A 25,652-nucleotide genomic window follows, 5' to 3' on the forward strand; every position below is an offset into this window, starting at 1 on the left:
GCCCTCCTATATTCAATGGACAAAGAACCTGAGAAGGCAATTAGAGATACATCACCCTTTGCAATAGCCACAAATGACATAAAATACCTTGGGGTAAGACTAACCAAGCAATTGAAGGACCTATGTGACAAGAACTTTAAGTCCCTGAAAAAAGAAATTGAAGAAGATGTCAGATAATGGAAAGATCTCCCATGCTCATGGATAGGCAGGGTTAACATAGTAAAACTGGCAATCTTACCAGAAGCAATCTACAGATTCAATGCAATCCCCATCAAAATACCAACACAATTCTTCAAAGACCTGGAAAGAATAATACTCAACTTTATATGTAAAAACAAAAAGCCCAGGATAGCCAAAAGGATCTTGTACAATAAAACAACCTCTGGAGGCATCACATTCCCTGACTTCAACCTCTACTATAGAGCTACAGTAATAAAAACAGCTTGGTATTGGTATAAAAACCGACATGTGGACCAATGGAATCAAATTGAAGACCCTGATATTAACCCACACACCTATGAACATATAATTTTTGACAAAGAAGCCAAGAGTGTCCAATGGAAAAAAGAAAGCATTTTCAACACATGGTGCTGGCATAACTGGATATCAACGTGTAGAAGGCTGCAAATAGATTCATATCTGTCACCATACTCAAAACTTAAGTCCAAGTAGGTCAAGGACCTCAATATAAATCCAGCTACTCTGATCCTGATAGAAGAAAGAGTAGGAAGGAGTCTTGAATGCATTGGCATAGGAGATCACTTCCTAAATATAACACCAGTAGCACAGACACTGGGAGAAACAATCAATCAATGGGACCTCTTGAAACTGAGAAGCTTTTGTAGAGCAAAGAATATTGTCAACAAGGTAAAGTGACTGCCTACAGAATGGGAAAAGATCTTTACCAACCCCACATGTGACAGAGGACTGATATGCAGAATATATAAGGAAATCAATAAATTAAACATAAAAATGACCAACAGTCCAATTGAGAAATGGGCTTTAGAACTAAACAGAGAATTTTCAACAGAGGAAACTCAAATGGCTGAAAGACATTTAAAGAATTGCTCAACATCCCTAATCATCAGGGAAATGCAAATCAAAACAACTCTGAGATACCACCTTATGCCTGTCAGAATGGCTAAGATCAAAAACACTGAAGACACTTTATGCTGCAGAAGATGTGGAACTAGGAGAACTCTCCTCCACTGCTGGTGGGAATGCAAGCTTGTACAACCACTTTGGAAATCAAAATGGTGCTTTCTTAGAAAATTGGGAATCAATCTGCCCCAAGATCCAGCTATACCACTCTTGGGCATATAAACAAGAAATGCTCAATCATACCACAGGAACACTTGCTCAGCTAAGTTCATATCAGCATTGTTTGTAATAGTCAAAACCTGGAAACCACCTAGATGCCCTTCAACTGAAGAATGGATAAACAAATTGTGGCACATATACACAATGGAATACTACTCAGCAGAGAAAAACAATGACATCATGAGGTTTTCAGGCAAATGGATGGATCTAGAAAAAATTATCCTGAGTGAGGTATCCCAGACTCAGAAAGACAAATATGGTACGTACTCACTCATAGGAGGATGCTAGATGTGGAACAAGGATGACTGGACTGCTACTCACATCACCAGTGAGGCTACCTGGAAAACAGGACCCCAAGAAAGACTCGGAGAAATGGATGAGCTCTACATGAACAGCCTGGACATGAGTGGGAGCAATGAAGGGCAAGGGTCGAGGGAAAGAGAGCAGGAGATCCTAGCTGGATCAAGAAAAGAGAGGGAGAACAAGGAATAGGAGACCATGGTATATGAAGACCACATGAGAAAAGGAAGAAACAAAGAGTTAAAGAGGCCCACAGATATCCACAAAGATACCCCCCACAAAGACTCTTGGCAATGGTTGAGAGACAGCTGGGACTGACCTACTCTGGTGATGGGATAGCCAAACACCCTAATAGTTGTGCCAGAAACCCCATCCAAAGACTTAGGAATCAGCATGCAGACATCCACAGCTAGGCCCCTGGTGGAGCACTGGGAGTCTAATTAGTGAGAAAGAGGATGGTTTATATGAGCAAGAATTGTTGAAACCAAGGTTGGATAAAGCACAGCGATAAATTGCCAAACGTATTGAAACAAATGAACTATGAACCAAAGGCTGAGGGGCCCCCAACTGGATCAGGCCCTCTGAATAGGTGAGACAGTTGATTGGCTTGATCTGTTTGGGAGGCATCTAGGCAATGGTACCAGGTCCTGGGCTCATTACATGAGTTAGCTATTTGAATCCTGGGTCTTATGCAGTGATGCTTGGCTTAATGAGGGAGGAGGGGCCTGGACCTGCCTGGAATGAGTCTATCAGGTTGATCCCAGTCCTTGGGGGAGACCTTGATCTGGAGGAGGTTTGAATGTGGAGTGGGCTGGGGGGAAGTGGAGGGGGGCAGGAAGGGAGAGAACAAGGGAATCTGTGGCTATTATGTAGAACTGAATGGTATTGTAAAATAAATAAAAAAACATCACCACAGAAAGCTGTTTTAAGAGCTACATGACCTGAGCTAGAGCTGAGAGACCAGATGACTCTGTTAAGCAAGCTTCCAGGGAATGCCAACAAGCTCACCCAATCTTTGATCTATGCAACCAGATATATGCCTTATGACTCTGAACATGGTGCATGGATGCTTGGTTGTGGCATAACTATGAAGGAAAACTATTATCAGAACTTCATGACACAAGGTAGATATTGGAGAAAGTAGATGTCTCTGGAAGGTGAGATATTGGAGAACTCAACAACCCAAATCTGGGTACATACATAACTTGGTATGTAGTATGTTCATCACCCAGGTTGGAAGGCTTCTTGAAGAACTAACCAGGAAAAGACGGTTCAGGAGCTATTCCACCAGAGATAGTCATGGGAGTGTGGTGATGTCACTGGTGAGCGAGGTTCCAGGGACTTTCCCAGGTAAGATCAGTGCAACACCTGTAAGTTCAAATCAAGAATTCACAGATGGGCTTGCTCAAGAGAGAACGCACCAGTGAAATCTGGTGTGGCATTTTTTGGCCAGAGCTGGACCGAGATATGAAGTGATGTTGATCGCAGGAAAGGCTATGGGGACATGACCATAAAAAGGGGGTGCACAACGTAGACTTGTAGAGTTAGGCCTAGGAGAGTGCAGACAGCAGGAGTGAGCTTGGTTCTGGGAGTACAATAGGGAAATCCAGGGTGACCTGTTCAAGGGAGTTGCATATAGTGCTGACAGGGGAGGCTCAGACTTCCTCACAAAGTAAACACTTTGCTTGATCTTAGCTATCTAGGCCTCTTAGTAGGCATATTGCACATCTGGGCTTACTGCTGGGGGAAATCATCAGGAAATTTGGTGAAAGAGCTGACTGATTAGGACCAGGCTTGAAAGGGTAAACATTGCACAAGCAAGGGAATATCTGTGGACCATTCAAGCAAAGTTGGTACAAGATCTGTGCATAGGAGATAGCCCTGGTGTGTACAGCTGGCATAGGCAGCCTGGGATGTAGGGGAACTACACAGAAATAGCAAGTGCAGGAGCTGCATTATGGGACTTAGGTCTGGGATTTCGTAGATGGTTCTGGCAGGAGAAGTTCAGGGAAATTCTATGAGCAAAGCTGATGTATAGGTTTCATCTAGAGTGTAGGGGTGGTACTGGCTCTTAGGGAATTCACCAGCTACATTTAAATGAAGGATCCATGTGACCAGCTCTGGGCCTGGTACAGTGTGGATTGGGCTGGCAGGAGAGATTCTGGAAATCTCACCAGGTAAAGACCATATCTGAGCTAAGCATCTCAAGGTAGGCCTTTTAGGGTAGAGATATTGCAGTTGGGTTTGATTCTGGGGAAGTTCACCTTAGGGAAAGCCAGAGCAAGAGATTCACAGTCCATTACTGACAGAACACATAGGTAAGGAACCAAGGCAGAAACTTGGAGACAGGAACTGAAGCACAGACCATGAAGGAACACTAAGTTGCTCTCCATGGCTACCTCAGCTTGCTTCCTTATGCAACTCTCGAACACATGTATCACACACAGTGAACTAGATCCTCCCAGGTTAATCATTCCTCAAGAGAATGATCCACACACTTTCTATTTTTCTTTGTTATGCTTTTTTGAGACAGGGTTTCTTTGGGTACCCTGCCTGTCCTGGAACTTGCTCTGAAGGATAGGCTGGCCTCAAATCCACAGAGAACCACTGCCTCTGCCTTCTCAGTGCTGAGATCAATGGTGTGAACCACCACACCCAGCTTCCACACACTCTCTTAAAGGCCAGTTTCCTGAAGGCATTCACTCAACTAAAGTTACTCTTTTAGATGAATCAAGATTGCATCAAGGTGACAAAAAAAAACCCAAAAAACAAAAAACAAAACAAAAAAACCCAATCCAGCATAGCCAGGTTCCATCCCATTCCATCACAACCTGCCAAAGAATTGGGGAGAATATTCCATGTAGTACTGAAATTTCAGTAAGCACAAACTCAAGATTATATGGTAAATAGAAACTTGATTCACAGTTTCAGAACCCCTAAGGTCATGTAATGTATATCATGGCTGGAGACCCATGAAGGCCATCCAGGAAGACTAGAAGACCCCCTTCATGAAACTGAATATGTATTTGATGCTTCACTGGAGACAGTAGAATGTTGGAAGACAGGCCCTTGATGTGCTTGGCCTAGAAAGCTACATGTATATGTTGTAGAGAGTGCAAGAAAGAGGCTACAAGCCGGGCAATGGTGGCACACACCTTTAATCCCAGCTCTCAGGATGCACAGGCAGGTGAATCTCTATATGTTTGAGGCAAGCCAGTTCTACAGGGTAAGTTCCAGCACACCCATGACTCTGTTTCACAGAGAAACCCTGTCTCAAAAATCCAAGAAATGAGAGAGAGAGAGGGATAGAGAAAGACAGATAGAGACAGAGAGACAGAGAGAGAGACAGAGAGAAAGGAAGGAAGGAAGAAAGAAAGAAAGAGAGAGAGAGACAGAGAGAGAGACAGAGAGAAAGGAAGGAAGGAAGAAAGAAAGAAAGAAAAAAGGAAAGAGAGAAAGAAAAAAGGAAAGAGAGAAAGGAAAGGTTATAGTGCTACAGCCAGTAAAACTGGAAGGCCAGGGTTCCTTCAGCCCCTTGACTCCAAAATGATACATACCATCATATCACTAGATGACAGGTATAATATAGAGCTTCGGGATTCAGATTTTTCTCTCTTGGGTGTAGGTCTTCATTCAAGACACTCTTCCCTTACCATGTCCGCACTCCTCCCTTTTATAATGGTAATATTTATTCTGTACCATTTTATTTTTTTTTCAACTTTAATAGATAAGACTTTGTATTTATATAGCGCCTTCTTCAAGAACCTTAAATGCGTTACAGACAGGATCTCGAATTCATCCCCACAATAACCCTATGAGGTAGGTATTACTCCCATTTACAGGAGGGAACTGAAGCATAGAGAGGGTAAGTGACTTGCCCAAGCTCACACAGTTGAGTTTACCAGAGAGCTAGGACTCCAGCACCTTGCCTCCCAGCTCCCAGCCACATCCCTCATGAAGAGAATCTTTAAGGAAAAGCATCGTTACAGAAAGTATCAGGAGGATTTGAAAGTGAGGTCTTCCTATGCTTCCTATGGCCATCAAGTTAAGGAAAACCCTCCACTGATGGCTGAGGCCGGAAGGCCACTACAGCACATTTCCTTGCCCCCTTCCTAAGCCACGTGGCTCCTGTCTTCAGTGACCTTCTAAAGGTAAAATTCCTTTGACAGAAGCCACATGACCCAGAAGTGGGGCTTAACTTAGAATATTTACTTTTAGTTATGATAATTCATAGAAACTTTTGTTCTAATATACAAAATTTGGGACAGCTGCCCCAGCAAACATGTACATAATTACACAGCAACTAGCCTTGTTCACACCTGCATCTGCCCTCATCATCATCATTGCAGGCAAAGAAAGATCACCTTGAAACGTGTGCTGGGGGGAGGGTCACCTTCTTTACTTCCTATACCTGATATTCCCAGTCCCCAACCCAAACCCTGTATGTTTTTAAAGTTTACTGATAAAGTTTCTGATAAAATTCAAAATGTTTTACTTAGGTCCTTCTGCACTAAGAATAAAACAGAGTTAGAGCCAACAGCTAGTAAGTGGTCCTCACCCGCAGACTGCCCCGGGCAGACCTGAGCAGGGCCTGGCTGGCTGCCAGGAGCTTAGCAAACTTGCTAGAACTTGCCACCATCCAGAACTTAACTATGTCTTTTCCTGCATATGCCTTAAATTCAAAAAGTGTGTGCAAGCAAACAAGACCGTACTTCAGGGCTGCATGAGGCAGCCTCGAGAACTCAGCCATACTTTATGCTTTTTCTTTGAACACAAAGCTGCAAAAAACGCAGTTCTGGATTCCAACACAATTTTGTTTAAGCCCTCAACATCATGTGCTCTCAATGGCCCTGACCCCCCAACGCTCCTACTTGTGTTCTCTGGGTAAAGCCTGCAGATCACAAACCCCAGCCAGGGTAAGGCTTCAGACACCATAAAATGAGTCTGTCAAAAGGTCATCTTCTTCTCCCAGCACATCTGTCTACGAAGTCCGATTAGCTAAGTGACACTTTTACAATCATGCTTATTGGACGAACAGATGAAGTCATTTACTGAGCTAAAAGGTACAGAAAGTAAATGTTAATAATAGCAGCACAAAACATTTCTTTTTGCTGTTTGCTTCTCAGTCAACAGTTTTAGTAAAATTACCTTAGAAAATTAGGGGCTTATCAGCGGGCCACCACCACCGCATGAAGAATGCAGTGAGATGGACTATCCAGAGCCTGGCTGCTGTGACTTGGACTATAATCCTCAGTTGCTTTCTACAAGTTACATTCAGCCACTGCCAAGCTACTTGATGCTCAGACATACAGGAGACTCCTGTCAGAAGCTTCTGAACACCGTTCTAACAGATGTGCCAGTCAGGAGGGGAGGGGCTTCTTTTCTGGATTACTGGTCTACCACCCCAAAGTGTCATCTTGCAAAGGGCTCTAGCTGCTCCCGGCTGCTGGGATTCTGAAGAATCTAGCAGTCCATCCCAAGGCTAGAGATCAAAACAACAGAGCTGTGAGGAGTTTGGTGTTCTGGCCGACAACATGCCAGCATCACACGGGGTTCCTTGATCATTCTGAAATTAAAGCTTAAAAAAAAGCAAGTGACAAACTATGACAAAGAGCAAACATTCAGCCAGGGACAGCTCCTCCTGACCGTGTCAGCCCGCTCACTGCAATCATCTCATGATTATCTTAGTGATTTCAGCTAGAATTTTCAGTTCACCTTAAAAACAGAAACAAACAACAGACTACTTCTGCCAAAAAACTAATAAAATATGCTGAGATTTGCTGACAGAATCACCGGCACTTCATGTAATGCTCGGACTCCACCAGTTTAATAAAATAAATAAGGAAAATGATCATTACAAAGCCAGTCTTTCCCCTTGGGGAACCAAGAAGCCACTTCTGACCAACTGTTCCCTCTGTGTACACACACTGTACATTATCACACACTTCTCCAGAGAAGCAGAGTATCTTTGACTTCCTGACACCGGGCTCCATGTCTGCAAGTTCTGTGTATCAGGAAGGCAACTGCGAGTGTTGGGCCCAAGGTGCTTTACGGTTTGTCTGGAGAGACCACTCAACCACTCCCATCCAATGTGAGCATCCCGTGCGCACACTCCTCCCTTTTATAATGGTAATGTTTACTCTGTACCATTTTATGTTAGAAGTCTGGGAGTCGATTTATGATTGTCCAGGGTCTCACTGTTGAAATCCTGCCAAGTCCCAAAAAAGACACTGGACTCTCAAAGAAACATGGGACTGTTTGAAAGATGGAATAAATGTATTTTGCATAATGAAATGAACTTCAACTTATAGCAACAAGGGGGAGAATATTGTATCTTAAAAGCAATAAACTTGAGGTAGGTGAGATTGCTCACTGTGTAAGAGTGTGTGCCATCAAGCCTTATAATGTGAGATTGAACACAGTGGTGGAGATGATAAAACAAGAAAACCAACTCTGACAAGTGGTCCTGTCTTCTGCATACCACATGGCCCACCAGAGCACAGTGGAGATGCCTGGTCTTTTGTGATCTTCACAACCAGGGAATTAGGATATGGCTACAGCTTTCTAGTAGAGACAGGCTGCAGATGGCAATGGCATCTTCAGTGTACAGCATTGCCTTCTTACTTCAAGAGAGCATCCCATATTGCCAAAAGTGACAAGGCTGAGACATCCAGCTCTCCCCTCCAGAGATCTGAGTACTTAAGTGTTTCCACACAGGAATGTGGGGTTCTTGTGTATGTGTGTTGAGGTGTCAGTTTACTTACAAACCTCTTTCACCTTGTGTATGTCATGTTTATTTAAGCAACTTACATTTCACCAGTACTCTTGCCTGCTACTGCTTGTTAGCAGTATCCAAAGACATGATCATCACCCACAGAGGTTAGAATGAGAAAACATTTAAAGAAAGGAGTATATTTGACAGGAAGGGAGGATATACAATTTAGATACACCCCAGAAACCAAGTTGATATTTTATTTGGAATGAGTTGGTGATTGCATAGTACTGTGTGAAAATGGGCAATTTCTTCAAGGATTCTCTTGGTAGATGTTACAAATGCCAAAGCCCTCACTTCAGGCCTTTTGCTCAGCCAGCTTGGAAGCACATGGTGCCCTCACCCGACTCTGTATTGTCAAGAAGATCATCTCATAGAGGAACAAAATGACACCAAAGAGCGACATTGTGGCTGTCAGGACACCCATTGGGAGCACCTTTGTGCAGTGTTTCTTTATAATGTCTTCTTTCTTTACGGGAAAGTCAGGTGGAAAGTCAAGTGTGGTTTGCCCATACATGTCTACGAGGTGGTTCAAGGTTACAGTAACAAGAGTGAAAAGGCTGCTCACAGCCAAAATTATGGCAGACATCTTGTAGCAAAACAGCTGTATCTCAATGAATGGGTCCTCCATGCAGCTGATCTTAATGGCCACTGAAGTGAAAATCAGGACTAGGATTTTCATCGATATGGCCCACGCTATCAGGACTTGTACATATTGAAATTCCAATGACTTGTTCCAGGTTTCATTGATAGGGGTGTGAACCACCATCCTGGTCATAGACCCAGAGATGTTAAAGTCCTGAGTGTAATAAGCTTCCCAGAGTCCAATTGACACAAATTGCACAAGCTTGTTGTTAAACTCCCACAGGCGCCAGCATTTGCTGTTTGCAAGGATGATTTCAAACACCAAAGCTGATGTACTGCAAATCAGGCCACTGAACTTGAAGATGTACTCCTTCATGTTGGCAAATCTGAAGAAGGCATCAAAGAAGAATAGAGTCAGTGAGAATACAAGGGAAGGCAGGAAAAGAGGAGTCATGGCTTAGAGAGCACTGCGCTCTCGTACCTTTTTCCCTGTTGTCACATGGAGATATTTCAGTGGTCTATGTACAGATTACTATTATGAACACTGTAAATAATAGTAAGAGAAGCTTAAAGATTCCTGAGTATAGTGGGAATAGCTACTTTATGATATTTTGGACAACAATTTCATAATATCCATCAAATGCTGAAATGTTCATATTTGTTGACCAGGTGTTTCAGTGCTTGGAACTGACAGTGATATTGGGGTTGGCAACATCACACAAAGATTATGTTTATTCACCTTCGTTTTGTAATATAGAAATATTATGAATAATGTAAATGAGGGTAATAAACAAAAGAATGCTCAAATAAATTATCACTTCTAAAATAATGTGATGAAAGTTCTCATGACTATTAAAAAAGGAAGTAACCTACATGGCCTGCTGAAATCAAAAAATGAAAACTATAATTCACATGGTATATCCAATCATGTGGGATTGCCATTCATACTGCGTTCATGTGTATATAAGTATATACACATATGTGTATACATATGCATATCTTTATTCACAAATGTATATTAACCCAAAAGACACAACCAAATAAAGAACTCTAGGTAGATCAATGGAGTAGTGTACACTGTACTTCTTATTAGTATTTTCTGAAATGTAATTATTACTAAAAAAAACAAGAACCACATATATCTCATAATTAAAGCTAGATTGAGAATGACTTTCAAGACATGTAGGTATTTGGGATGGTGACATAGCTTAGTGTTATAGTGATCACCTAAGATGAATAAGACTCTGAACTCATTCCTCAGTATAAGAAAACTAAAATCTCTGTGTAAAATATGAGGTTTCATGGATATTTCCATCATTTTCTCTTCACGTATTCAAATACCTTCTTTGAACATAAAACTAAGCCTCCATGGGTTGCTGGCCAGTAGGGAAAACTCCCCATGGCCAGGCTCCCCTAATCCCCTATCAGACCCTGCAATCTACAAGACCCAAGCCCTACTCCAATACCCATGTGCCTGGGATCCCAGTAACTTCCTGAGACAAGGAATCTTCCACCTCGCATTGGACCAAGAGGTGAGTGACTCCCCTCCCTCCCAGAGAGTCCTGCCTCTGAGACCCAGACCCTGGGAAACAAACAGTCCCCAAGAACCCCCAGACAACTCTTCCCCAGATGCTGGCTAGCAAGGAAAATTTCCTTTGGCCAGGCTTCTCCACTAACCACCTCCCATTGTACCCTATATTCGATACCCCAAGCACTACCCAATACCCATCTGCCTAAAACCCCAGCAACATGCTGAGATAAGGAATCCACCAGCTCTCATTGGTTCAATGGTGACTACCTCAGACACATAATCTGTCAGTTCTCACTGAACCAAGAGAGGTTTTCTAAGACACATATTCCACCAGCTCTAACTATACCAAGAGCCCTGAGAAGACCAAGAGCAACTAGATGAGTCACAGAATCAGCTAGCTTGCATTGGGCCAAGTGATATTTAGAATCTGCCCGCTCCAATTAGACCAAGAGCCAAGACTGGACACAAAGGGACCCCCTGAGTCACAGACACAAAAAGCACAGAGTGGACCAATAGCAGCTTGCTCAGACACAGACACCTATTGCACCTATTAGAGGAAGAGATGGGTAGATTTCAATGCAAAAATACATACAACAACATAAAGAACAATATGGCATCAACAGAACCTAGCCCTCTTCTAACAGTAAGACCTAACATAAAAATGTAGAACAATCAGAATAAAATTACCTTAAAAATAGCTTCATGAAGATGATAGAGGCCTTTCAAGAAAAAATGAAAAATTCCCTTAAAGGAGTTGAGGAAAGGACAAACAAAAAATTGGAAGAAATCAATAAAGAAATAGAGGAAAAGGCAAATGAAAAATAGGAAATCAATAAATCCCTTAAAGAAAGCCAAGAAAACCATGAAAAAGCAATTAAACATGTGAAGGAAACAGTTCAAAACATGAAAAGGGAAATAGAAACAATGAAGAAGACACAAACAGAGGGAATGCTGGAAATAGAAAATATGAGTAAACAAACAGGAAACACAGATGCAAGTAACCAGCAGAATACAAGGATCAAGAAAAGGGAGGGAGAACAAGGCATAGGAGACCATGGTAAATGAAGACCACATGAGAAAAGGAAGAAACAAAGTGCTAAAGAGGCCCACAGAAATCCAAAGAGATGCCCCCACAAAGACTGCTGGCAATGGTCGAGAGAAAGCTGGGACTGACCTACTCTGGTGATGGGATGGTCAAACACCCTAATAGTTGTGCCATAAACCCCATCCAAGGACTGAGGAATCTGGATGCAGACATCCACGGCTAGGCCCTGGGTGGAGCTCTGGGAGTCTATTTAGTGAGAAAGATGAGGGTTTATATGAGCGAGAATTGTTGAGACCAAGATTGGATAAAGCACAGGGACAAATAACCAAACAAATGGAAACACATGAACTATGAACCAAAGGCTGAGGGGCCCCCAACTGGATCAGGCCCTCTGAATAGGTGAGACAGTTGATTGGCTTGATCTGTTTGGGAGGCATCTAGGCAGTGATACCAGATTCTGGGCTAGTTGCATGACTTAGCTGTTTGAAACCTGGGACTTATGCAGGGACGCTTGGCTTAATCTGGGAGGAGGGGACTGGACCTACCTGGACTGAGTCTATGGGGTCGATCCCAGTCCTTGGGGGAGACCTTGATCTGGAGGAGGTGGGAATATGGAGTGTGCTGGGGGGAAATGAAAGGGGGCAGGAAGGGAGAGAACAAGGGAATGTGGCTATTATGTAGAACTGAATAGCACTGTTAAATAAAAAAAAATCCATAATTAGATTATTTTAAACTGCAAAAACAAGAGGAAATGAAAAACTCCATTAAAGAGGAAATGAAAATTTCCCTTAGAGAGAAAATGAAAAACTCCATTAAGAAGGAAATGAAAAACTGCCATAAAAAATGGCAGAAAAAAACAAACAAAAAATGGGAAGAAATCAAAGAAATCCAAGAAAAAGCAAGTAAACAGATGAAAGAAAAATTCCAAGATCTGCAAAATGAATTTGAGACAATAAAGAAAACACATGCTGAGGGAATGTTAGAAATAGAAATCCTGACTAAACGAACAGGTAGTACAGAAACAAGCATAACCAACCGATTGCAAGTGATGGAACAGAGAATCTCTGACACTGAAGACACAATAGAGAAAATAGATTCTTCAGTCAAAAAAAAAAACACTAAAGACAGAAACATCGTAACACAAAACGTACAGGAAATTTGGGACCCCATGTAAAGACCAAACCTAAGAATAATAGGGATAGAAGGAGAAGAATACCAACTCAAAAGCCCAGAAAATATATTCAACAAAATCATAGAAGAAAACTTTCCTAACCTAAAGAAAGAAATACCTATGAAGATACAAGAAGCTTACAGAATACCAAATAGGCTGGATTCAAAAAAAAAGTCCCCTCACCACATAATAATCAAAACACTAAACACACAGAACAAAGAAAAAATATTAAGAGCCACAAAGGAAAAAGACCAAGTAACATATAAAGGCAAACCCATCAGAATAACACCAGACATCTCAATAGAGACTATGAAAGCTAGAAGATCATTAGACCTCAACAACAACAAAAATTATAGAAAACCCACAAACTCATGGAAACTTAATAATGCCCACCTGAAACATCAATGGCTCAAGGAAGAAATAAAGAAAGAAATTAAAGATTTCCTAGAATTCAATGAAAAGTAAAGTACAACATACCCAAACTTATGGGACACTATGAAAGCAGTGCTGAGAGGAAAATTCATAGCTCTAAATGCACACATAAAGAAGATGGAGCAGTCCCATACCAGTGAATTAACAGCACAACTGAAAGCTTTAGAACAAAAAGAAACAAACTCACCCAGGAGAAACAGACACCAGGAAATATTCAAATTGAGGGCTGAAATCAATGAAATAGAGAACAAGAGAACAATACAAAAAATCAATGAAACAAAGAGTTGGTTCTTTGAAAAAATCAACAAGATAGACAAACCCTAGCCAGATCAACAAAAAGGCAAAGATAGAGCACACAAATTAACAAAATCAGAAATGAAAATGGAGACATGACAAGAGACAACAAAGAAGTCCAGAGAATCATCAGATGATACTTCAAAAACCTGTACTCCACATAAATGGAAAACCAGGAAGAAATGGACAATTTTCTGGATAAATACCACATACCTAATTAAATCAAGACTAGATAAACCATTTAAATAGACCAATAACCCCTAAAGTAATAGAAACAGTCATCAAAAGTCTCCCAACCAAAAAAAGCCCAGGACCAGATGGTTTCAGTGCAGAATTCTACCAGACTTTCAAAGAAGAACTAATACCAATACTCTTCAAAGTGATCCACACAATAGAAACAGAAGGAACACTACCAAACTCTTTTTATGAGGCTACAATTACCCTGATATCCAAACCACACAAAGATGCGACAAAGAAAGAGAACTCCAGACCAAACTCCCTCATGAACATTGATGCAAAAATACTCAACAAAATATTGGCAAACTAAATCCAAGGATACATCAAAACAATTATCCATCACGACCAAGTAGGATTCATCCCAGGGATGCAAGGATGGTTCAACATACGAAAATCTGTCAGTGTAATACACAACATAAACAAATTGAAAGTAAAAAACACAAGATCATCTCATTAGATGCTGAAAAAGCCGTTGACAAAATCCAACACCCCTTCATGATAAAGGTCTTAGAAAGATCAGGAATACAAGGACCATTTCTAAACATAATAAAGGCAACTTATAGCAAGCCAACAGCCAACATCAAATTAAATGGAGAGAAACTCAAAGTGATACTACTAAATTCAGGAACAAAACAAGGCTGTCCACTCTCCCCATATTTATTCAATATAGTAATAGAAGTTCTAGCTAGAGCAATAAGACGACAAAAGGAGATCAAAGGGATACAAATTGGAGAGGAAGAAGTCAAACTTTCATTATTTGCAGATGATATGATAGTATACATAAGTGACCCCAAAAACTCTACCAGGGAATTCCTACAGCTGATAAACTCCTTCAGTAAAGTGGCAGGATACAAGATCAACTCAAATAAAATCAGTAGCCCTCCTATACACAAATGTTAAAACGGCTGAGAAAGAAGTCAGAGAAACAGCACCCTTTACAATAGCCACAAATAATAGAAAATACCTTGGGATAACACTAAATAAACAAGTGAAGGACCTTTTTGATAAGAACTTTAAATCTCTAAAGAAAGAAATTGAAGAAGATATCAGAAAATGGAAGGATCTCCCATGCTAAGAAATAGGTATGATTAACATAGTAAAAATGGCAATCTTACCAAAAGCATTTCTACAGATTCAATGCAATCCCCATCAAAATCCCAACACAATTCTTCACAGACTTGGAAAGAAAAATACTCAAATTCATATGGAAAAACAAAAGACCCAGGATAGCTAAAAGGATCGTATATGATAAAGCAACTTTTGAAGACATCACCATACGTGACCTCAAACTCTACTATAGAGCTATAGTATTGAAAACAGCTTGGTAATGGTATAAAAACTGACATATGGACCAATGGAATCGAGTTGAAGACCCTGACTATCCATGCACATGTGAACACCTGGTTTTTGACAAAGGAGCCAAAACTATACAATGGAAAAAAGAAAGTATCTTCAACAAATGGTGCTGGTATAACTGGATGTTAATATTGAAAAGATTACAAATAGATACATATCTGTCACCATGCACTAAACTCAAGTCCAAGTGGATCAAAGACCTGAACAAAAATCCCGTAACACTAAACTTAATAGAAAAGAAAGTAGGAAGCACTCTTGAACACATTGGCACCAGAGACCATTTCCTAAATAAAACACCAACAGCACACACCGTGAGCACAATAATTAATAAAGGGGACCTCTCAAAATTGAGAAGCATTGCAGGGCAAAAGACACAGTCAATCAGACAAAAAGACAGCCAACAGTATGTGAAAAGATCTTCACCAACCCCACATCTGACAGAGGATTGATCTCCACAGTATATAAAGAACTCAAGAAACTAGACATCAAAATACTAAACAGTCCAATTATAAATGGACTAAAGAGCTAAACAGAGAATTCACAAAACAAGAATCACAAATGGCTGAAAGACATTTAAAGAAATGCTCAACATCCTTAATCATCAGAGAAATACAAATCAAAACGACTCTGAGATACCACCTTACACCTGTCAGAATGGCAAAGATCAAAAACACCAATGACAGTCAAAGTTGGAGAGGATGTGGAGCAAAGGGAACACTCCTCCACTGTTGGTGGGAATGTAAGCTTGTACAACCACTGTGGAAATCAGTATGGTGGTTTCTCAGAAAATTAGGAATCGAACTACCTCAAGACCCAGCCATCCCACTCTTGGGCATATACCCAAGGAATGCTGATTCATACCATAAAGATACATGCTCAGCTATGTTCATAGTGGCACTATTTGTAATAGCCAGAACCTGGAAACAACCTAGATACCCGCAACAGAAGAATGCATGAAAAAAAAATGTGGTACATAAACACAATGGAGTACTACTCAGCAGAGAAAAACAATGAAAGCATGAAATTTTCAGGCAAATGGATGGAACTAGAAAAAATCATCCTGAGTGAGGTAATCCAAACCCAGAAAGACAGTCACTGTATGTACTCACTCATAAGTGGAATCTAGATATAAAATAAAGAACAATCAGACCACAACCCATAGAACCATGGGGGCTATGAATATAGCATGGAGGTCCCTAGGACGACTGTGGCTTATAATAAATTTCAGTTTTACAAAAAAGAAATTTATAAAAGGAATTAGGACAATGACCAGTAAAGTGAGAGAAAAATATAAGAAAGAATCTCTTTCAAAGTTAATTTGCAGAATATTTCAAGGAGGTTTCTAGAATTTTATGTGAGATGAAAACTAAAGAATTATTCACTGATCTTGGCAGCACTATGTGTGTTGCTATGTTATTCAGGGATCTTCAGAGAAATGGAGCTAATGGTGTGTGTGCTTATGTTAGCAGACTGATCTAAAGTGTGTGGCTCATGGGACTGTACAAATTGGCAAGTCCAAAATCTTCAGGGTAAGAGTTGACCTGAAAAATCAGGAAAAAGTTGCTGTTTGAGTGAAAAAGTAACCCACAGAGGGAATTCTCTTGCTGAAAACACTAGTCTCTTGAGAGTAAAGCCTTAACTGAATGAGGTCCATCCACATTATGAAGATCAATCTGCTTAACCCAAGGTAAAGTTATGGGTTTATGTTAAGTTCACAGAAGAAATATATTTATACTGTGCTATGAAAGCTGCCAGGGGGAAAAAGCAATCAATAGTCCCACCAAGCTTTAAAGCCTATGAACCACAACAATGACCAGGCAGGCAAGGTACCCTCAATGGCACAATAGTGACACTTTTATCTTGAGAGTAACCAACAGCTTTTTAATTGAGTCCAAGGCCTCCTTGGTATTGGGGCATTCATGCCTAAAACTGTAAACCTAGGCAACCACAAATGGTTAGAGAGGCCATAGACTCTACTACTGCCATCTCCTAATACAATATGATTCCTAACTTCATTCTGAACACTTACCCTTGTATCTAGGGAAGAGTATCTCTGACCCCTGATCAAAGAAGCTTCTTCTTACAACAGATAGGGCTATTACAGAGATCCACAAATCAGAGAATTTGTTGAAATCAGAGGGTAGGTGACCGTAGGGTACCCAACTATGATTGATACATCTATGACACAATTTTTATACCTAAAGCTCAGGAAAAATCATGGAAGAAGGAGGTGGAAAAATTATAAGAGACAAAGAGACCAGAGGTTAAATATCAAGCTGCTCTCCAGAGAAGTGATGGGACTATAAAAAGTCTTTGACACATTCAATACCCTTTCATGATAAAATTCCCTCGGGAAAATGTAACCAGAGGGAACTTGAACAACTTCATAAAGAACATGTGCAGAATGGTTACAGGTGACATCACAGTGCTGAAAGAGGAAGCGGTTTCCTTTGGAGGTCAGGAACATGACTGTGAAGGTTGAATGTTCCCAGTCATATTGGACACATTAATAGATATTCTGGAAACTTCAACAGGCAAGGAGAACAAATAAAAGCCACAACAAGCAATAAGAAAGAAACTGTCTTTAATTGAAGAGAATTTTATTATCAAAACAGAACATAAGAAAACTCAAAAAAAATTACCAACCCTCCTATGACTAAGTTATAGATACAAAAAACAAACAAACAATCAAAAAACAAAAAAAAAACCCAAACCACATTTTTTTCTCTATACTAACAAAAAACATTATGGGACTAAAATTAAAAACACAACAAAAATAAAAAAAATACCAAAGCCGAAAAAGTAATAACACAAAATGTCCAGGAAATCTTGGACACCCTGAAAAGACAAACCTAAGAATAATAGGGATAGAAACAGGAGAAGAATACCAAATCAAAGGCATAGAAAATTTATTCAATAAAATCATGGAAGAAAACTTTCCCAACTTAAAGAAGGAAATACCTATGGAGATGCAATAAGCTTAGAGAACACAAAACAGACTGTGCCCCCCCCAAAAAATGTCCCCTTACCACATAATGATTAAACCACTAAACATACATAATAAAGAAAGAATATTAAGAGCAGCTAAGATAAAAGGCCAAGAGACTTACAAAGGCAGACCCATCAGAATAACACCCTACTTCTCAATGGAGAATTTGAAAGACAGAAGGACATGGACAGATGTAATGCAGACACTAAGAGACCATGGATGCCAGCCTAGACTAACATAACCGACAAAACTTTAAAATAACCATAAACAGAGTGAGTAAGACATTCCAAAACAAAACCAGATTTAAACAATACCTATCCACAAATCAAGCCCTACTGAAAGCACTAAAAGGAAAATACCAACCTAAGGAAATCAGATACAACCATGAAACACAGGCAATAGATAATTCCACAGAAGTAAATCCCAAAGAAGAGAAATACACACACACTACCACCAAAAGATAACAGGAATTAATAATCACTGGTCTTTAATATCCCTTAATATCAATGGTCTTAATTCATCTATAAAAAGACACAGATTAGTAGAATGGATATGAAAGCAGACCCATCTTCCTGCTCCATACAAGAAACACACCTAAATTTCAAAGTTAGACATTACCTCAGAGTAAAAGGATGGGAAGTCTTTCCAATCAAATGGACTTAAGAAACAAGCTGGTATAGCTATCCTAATATCTAACAAAATAGACTTCAAACTAAAATCAATCAAAAGCAATTGAGAAGGGCATTACATGCTCATTACAGGAATCCACTAAGACGAAGTTTCAATTCTGAACATTTATACCACAAATACAAGGGCACCCACATATGAAAAAAATTATTAAAGCTTAAATCACACATCAAACCAAACACATTAATAGTGAGAGACTTCACCACCCTACACTCACCACTGGACAGATCTACAAAATCAAAACTTAACAGAGAAATAAGGGGCTTAAATGATGTTGACTCAAATAGACTTAATTGATATCTACAGAACATTCCAACCTAACACAAAATACCTTCTTCTCAGCACCTGATGGAACCTTCTCTAAAATCAACCACATACTTGTCACAAAGCAAATCTCAATAGATACAAAAAATTGGAATAACCTCCTATATTCTATCAGATCACCATGGTTTAAAGTTAGATTTCAACAACAACAAAAATTACAGAAAGCCTACAATCTCATGGAAACTGAATAATGCTCAAATGAATTACCAATGGGTTAAAGAAGAAATAAGAAAGAAATTAAAGACTTCCTAGAATTCAATGAAAATCAATGTACTACATACCAAGACTATGGGACACTATGAAAGCAGTGCTAAAGGGAAAATTCATAGCTCTAAATGCCCACATGATGAAGTTGGAGAAATCTCACATTAGTGACTTAACAACACACCTGAAAGCTCTAGAACAAGAAAAAGCAAAGTCACACAGGAGGAATAGATGCAAGGAAAGTATCAAATTAAGAGCCGAAATCAATAAAATTGAAACAAAGAGAACAATATAAAGAATAAACGAAACAAAGAGTTGTTCTTTGAGAAAACCAACAAGATAGACAAGCCCTTATCCAGACTAACCCAAAGGCAGAGAAAGAGAGCATCCAAATTAATAAAATCAGAAATAAAAAGGTAGATGTAACAACTGACAATGAGGAAATCCAGAGAATCATCAGGTCATACTTCAAAAACCTATACTCCACAAAATTGGAAAATCTAAATGAAACGGACAATTTTCTGGATAGGTACCACATACCGAAGTTAAATCAAGACCAGATGAACTATTTAAATAGACCAATAACCCCTAAAGAAATACAAACAATCATTAAAAGGCTCCCAACCTAAAAAAGCCCAGGACCAGATGGTTTCAATTTAGAATTCTAAGATATTGTCAAAGGGGCATTAATACCAATACTCTTCAAATTGTTCCACACAATAGAAACAGAAGGTGGTTTTTGACAAAGGAGCCAAAACTATACTATGGAAAATAGAAAGTATCTTCAACAAAAGGTGCTGGCATAACTGGATGTCAACATGTAGGAGACTGCAAATATATATATATATATATATATATATATATATATATATATATATATATATATATATATATATATATATATATATATATGTCACTATGCACAAAACTTAAGTCCATGTGGATCAAAGACCACGACATAAATCTGGTTACTCTGAATCTGATTGAAGAAAAAGTAGGAAGTAGTCTTGAAAACATTGACACCAGAGATCACTTCCTAAATATAACAACAGTAGCACAGACACTGAGAACAACAATTAATACATGGGACCTCTTGAAAGTTAGAAGCTATTGTAGGGCAAAGGACACAGTCAACAAGACAAAACGACAGCGTACAGAATGGGAAAAGCTCTTCACAAACCCCACATCTGACAGAAGGCTGATATCCAGAATGCATAAAGAACTGAAGACACTAGACATCCAAATACCCAACAGTCCCAATTAAAAAGTGGGCTATACAGCGAAACAGAGAATTCTCAACAGAAGATTCTCGAATGGCTGAAATACATTTAAGGAATTGCTCAATATCCTTAGTCATCAGGGAAATGCAAATCAAAATGATTCTGAGATACCATGTTACACCCATCAGAATGGCTAAGATCAAAATCCCTGAATACAGATTATGTTGGAGAGGATGTGGATCAAGGGGAACACTCCTACACTGTTGGTGGGAATGAAAACTTGTACAACCACTTTGCAAATCATTATGGCACTTTCTTAGAAAATTGGAAATCAACCTCCCTCAAGACCCAGCAATACCACTCTTGGGCATATACCCAAGGAATTCTCAATCATACCACAACTACACATGCTCAACTATGTTCATAGTAGCTTTATTTCTAATATCCAGGACCTGGAAACAATCGAGATGCCCTTTAACTGAAGAATGGATAAAGAAAATGTTGTATATATACACAATGGAGCACTACTCAGCACAGAAAAACAATGACATCATGAGGTTTTCAGGCAAATGGATGGAACTAGAAAATAATCTGAGTGAAGTAACCCAGACTCAGAAAGACAAACATGGTATGTACTCCCTCATAAGTGGATACTAGATGTAAAGCAAAGATAACCAGACTGCAACTCACAATTCTATAGAGGCTACCTAGTAAAGAGGACTTTAAGAAAGACACAGGTATTGCCAAGTGACAGAAAAATGGATGAGATCTACTGAGCAAACTGGGGTTGCGGGGGGGGGGTAATGGAGTGCAAGGGTCGTGGGAAAGTGTGCTTAGGGGAATGGGAGGTCCTAGCTGGACCAGGAACAGAGTGGGAGTACAAGCAAAGTGATACCATGATAAATGAAGACCCCCATGGGAATAGGAAGAAACAGAGTGCTAGGGAGGTCCCTAGAAATCCACAAATATACCTCCACTATTAACTACTGGCAAGAGTAAAGAGAGTTAGATGACCTCCACTTGTGATGGGATGGCTGAATACCCTAACTGTCATGATAGAACTCTCATCCAGTAACTGATGGAATCAGATGCAGAGATCCATGGCCAAAACCCAGGTGGAGCTCTGGGAGATCAACCAACGAGGAAGAGGAGGGATTATATGAGCAAGAGATATTGAGAACATGATTGAAAGAAGCACAGGGAAAAATAGACAAACTAACAGAAACACATGAACTGTGAACCAATAGCTGAGGAGCCCCCATGGAACTGGAGCAGGCCTTCTGGATAAGTGAGACAATTGATGAGCTTGAACTGTTTAGGAGGCCTCTAGGCAGTGGAACTGGGACCTGTCCTTGGTGCATGAGTTGGCTTTTTGGAAACCAGGGCTTATTCTGAGACCCTTTGCTCAGCCTTGGTGCAGGGGACTGGACCTGCCTCAGCTGGATCTACCAGGCTGGGATGAATCCCCATGGAATACCTTGCCTTGGAGGATGTGGGAATTGTTGGGTTGTTGGGGTGGAATGAAGGGGGGTTGGAGGAGGGAGGACAGGTTAATCCGTGTCTGATATGTAAAATTAAGTTATTTATAAATAAAAATATTTATTTAAAAAAGTTCTCAAACACACACATCACTGCAAAAAAAAAAAAAAAGAATCCTGTACAATAAAACCACCTCTGGAGGTATCACCATCCCTGACTTCAAGCGCTACTATGGAGCTATAGTAATAAAAAGAGTTTGGTCTTGGCATGAAAACCAACATGTGGATGAATGAAGTTGGACTGAAGACACTGACATTAACCTACACTACTATGAGCACCTGATTTTTGACAAAGAAGCCAAAACTGTACAATGGAAAAAAGAAAGCATCTTCAACAAATGGTGCTGGCATAACTGGATGTAAACATGAAAATTGTAAATCAATTCATATCTATCACAATGCACAAAACTTAAGTCCAAGTGGATCGAAGGCCTCAATATAAAACGAGTTACACTGAACCTGATAGAAGAGAATGTAGAAAATAATCTTGAATGCATTGGCACAGGAGTTCACTTCCTTAATATAACACCAGCAGCACAGACACTGAGAACAACAATTAATAAGTGGGACTTCCTGAAACTGAGAATCTTCTGTAAGGCTTAGGATACAGTAAATAAGACAAAACAACAGCCTACAGAGTGGAAAAATATTTTCAACAACCCACATCTGACAGAGGGCAGATCTCCAAATTATATCGAGAACTCAAGAAGCTAGACAACAAGATAATAAAAAATCCAATTAAAAATTGTCTAGAGCTAAAGAGTGAATTCTCAAAGGAAGAATTTCAAATGGCCAAAAGACATTTAAGGAATTTCTCAGCATCCTTAATTATCAGGAGATGTAAATCAAAACGACTCTGAGATACCATCTTACACCCATCAGAGTGGCTAAGACCAAAAATCCTGAAGACAGGTTATGTTAGAGAGGATGTGGATCAAGGGGGAAACTCTTCCACTGTCGGTGGGAGTGCAGACTGGTACAGCTACTTTGAAAATCAGTATGGTGGTTTCTCAGAAAATTGGGAACCAATCTTCCTCTTGTGAAAATAACCAAGAAATATTTAATCATACCACAAGGACAAATGTTCTTATGTTCATATCAGCATTATTCATAATAGCCAGTACCTGGAAACAACCTAGATGCCCCTCAACTTAAGAATGGATAAAGAGAATGTTGTATATATATATACACAGTGGGGTACTACTCAGCAGAAAAAACAATGACATCCTGAGGTTTGCAGGCAAATGGATGGAACTAGAAAATATCGTCCTGAGTGAGGTAACCCAGAAGGACTCAGAAGGACAAACATGGTATGTAGTCCCTCATAAGTGGATACTATATATAAAGCAAAGTGTAATGAGGCAACAACCCACAGCTCCACAGAAGCTAACTAAAAGGTCAGAATCAAAGAGGGATGCTCGGACTACCCTGAAAGGGGAAATAGATGAGATCTTCATTAGTAAACTGAGAATGAGGAGTGGGCCATGGAGGGTAGGGGATAGGGCATGAGAGCATAATGGAATGGGATTATTGAACTGGAAAAGGGATAGAGGTGAAATGCAATGAAATAAATACGAGAGAGAGAGAGAGAGAGAGAGAGAGAGAGAGAGAGAGAGAGAGAGAGAGAGAGAGAGAGAGAGAGAGTTATCATGGGGATAGAAAAAGCCTGGTGCTAGGAAAGTTGCTAGGAATTCCCATGGATGACCCCAGTCTGGGCTACTAGCAGTAGAGAGGGTGCCTGAACTGACCTGGCTTGCCCCAGAGATCAGACCGCTGAATACCCTAACTGTTATCACAGAACTTTTCTCCAATGATTGATGGAAGCAGATGCAGAGATCCACAGCCAATCACTAGACAGAGCTCCAGGAGTCCAGTCAAAGAGAGAGAGAAGAGGGATTCAATGAGCAAGTGCATCAGGATCATGATGGGGAAACATTCAGGGACGACCAAAACCACACTAGAGGGAAATCATGAAAGTTGGATCAATGGCTGTGAAGCCTACATGGGATGGACACCATCTGCATAGTGAGACAGTTGTGTAGCTTGATCTGTCTGGGAGGCCCCCTGGAAGTAGGATCAGAATCCATCTCTGTTGCTTGAATGGTAGTCCACTACCTAGGATGGTGCAGTCTTGAGGCAGGGCGAAAAGCTTGGACTTGCCTCTACTGCATGTACCTCCACATGGGAGCCCTTACCTTCTTGTGGGAGGGAGTGGGGGATGGGTTGGAAGGGGAGGCTGGGGGTGCAGAAGAAGGAAAGAGGGGGATCTCTTATTGGTGTGTGAAATGAATGAAAAAATTTCTTAATAAAAAAAACTAAGACTCCACATTAACTCTCTGCACAAACTTATTTAAATCACTCATCAATTCAAATCCTCAGATGTAGTGTTACTCATGGAAAAAAAATTTACCTGAGGGATGATAATTTATCAGAAAGGAAGGAGACAAAGTCATTAACTCACGATGCATGTAGATAATGTCATTACCACTGTCCCTGAAGAAGGTTTGAGGGACCTACAAATGGGATCTCTTGCCAGGAAACCTTCCCTAGCTGCTATGCTTGGCTTCACTGTCTCTATGAGATGTACTTTCTAACTTAGTGGAGGTAGTAGCTGTTCTACTAAGGAAGTTCCATCAGCAAGATGGGTCTTCAATTGATAGTAGCTTGGGTAACACTCTGCCCACATCCTCTTCCTTGCCAAGGCACATTTGAGGCAGTGGACTACAGGAATGTGGAGTTTTACAGAAATAGTGGAAACAGGATGAAGATTGCTGTTGTTCCAAAATACTGAGCTAGCTTGTCAGGTTCTGTTTCTGCCTATGTTTGAAAGCCATGGAGTGGATTCCTGTGTTTCATAAAGACTGTATGTGAAAGCCTCCATATAATGTAAGGTTTTTACCTTTGTGTATTCTGGATAAGTAGATCCATTTGGACGGTAGCAAGACCACAGATGGTCTTCTCAGTAATAGGAAATGCCCATTAATGGAGTCAGAGGAAGACCAGAAACACCTTCAGAAAAAGAAGTTCTGTTAGGCAGACATTTCAGCTCAGAGCAGTATTCTCCCCAACCCCTGGATGCCACAATCCTTTCCATTTCCCTCCTGATCTTGGCTTAGTTGGATTCTCATTTTAACACGTCAGGAGTATTGGTACATCTGTTATTACTGGCCCTGCAATGTTACCCACCCAATCATTATCCTTATTTTGTAGTTAAGGAAACAACACAGGAAAGCTAATTCATACACTCAACTTCAGGAAGCTACACAGACAGCAGTGCAAACGCTGGCTTCCTGTACTCACACACAGGGCTTCCAGGCACTTATGATATTCAGCAAGACTTACACATACTTAATCGCATGTCAATGACCCTCTCTGGCATTCTGTACCCTGTGAAATTGAATGTGATTAATAAAACCACCTGGAAATGGAAAATACTTGCCTCCTTTTCTCTTCTACAAAGGTAAGTGACTGCTAGTTGTCAGAGAAGTAACTCACTTTAAAAATTCTTATGTTTCCATGGCTACTAAGGCTGAATGGTGGACTATGACCACTGAATATACAGTCATAATGGACCAACATTTTAAACAGCCCTCTGATGTGTTAATAGCCTTTTAAAAAAGTAATTTACTTTTGAATTTATGCATGAA

The 25,652-nt window shown here is 40.2% G+C and overlaps 1 protein-coding gene across 1 annotated transcript; it reads right to left on the minus strand.

Moving 5' to 3' along the window:
* Positions 1–8,574: 8,574 nt before the first annotated feature.
* LOC143270919 (uncharacterized) lies at positions 8,575–25,017 on the minus strand. Its single transcript, XM_076562268.1, has 2 exons — positions 24,905–25,017; positions 8,575–9,363 (listed from the first exon to the last, which is right to left on the minus strand). The coding sequence occupies exons 1-2, from the start codon at positions 24,931–24,933 to the stop codon at positions 8,691–8,693; spliced, it is 702 nt and encodes a 233-aa protein (XP_076418383.1). The 5' UTR covers positions 24,934–25,017; the 3' UTR covers positions 8,575–8,690.
* Positions 25,018–25,652: the final 635 nt, after the last annotated feature.

Source organism: Peromyscus maniculatus, chromosome X (genome assembly GCF_049852395.1).
Source record: "Peromyscus maniculatus bairdii isolate BWxNUB_F1_BW_parent chromosome X, HU_Pman_BW_mat_3.1, whole genome shotgun sequence".
NCBI classification, from domain to species: Eukaryota; Metazoa; Chordata; class Mammalia; order Rodentia; family Cricetidae; genus Peromyscus; species Peromyscus maniculatus.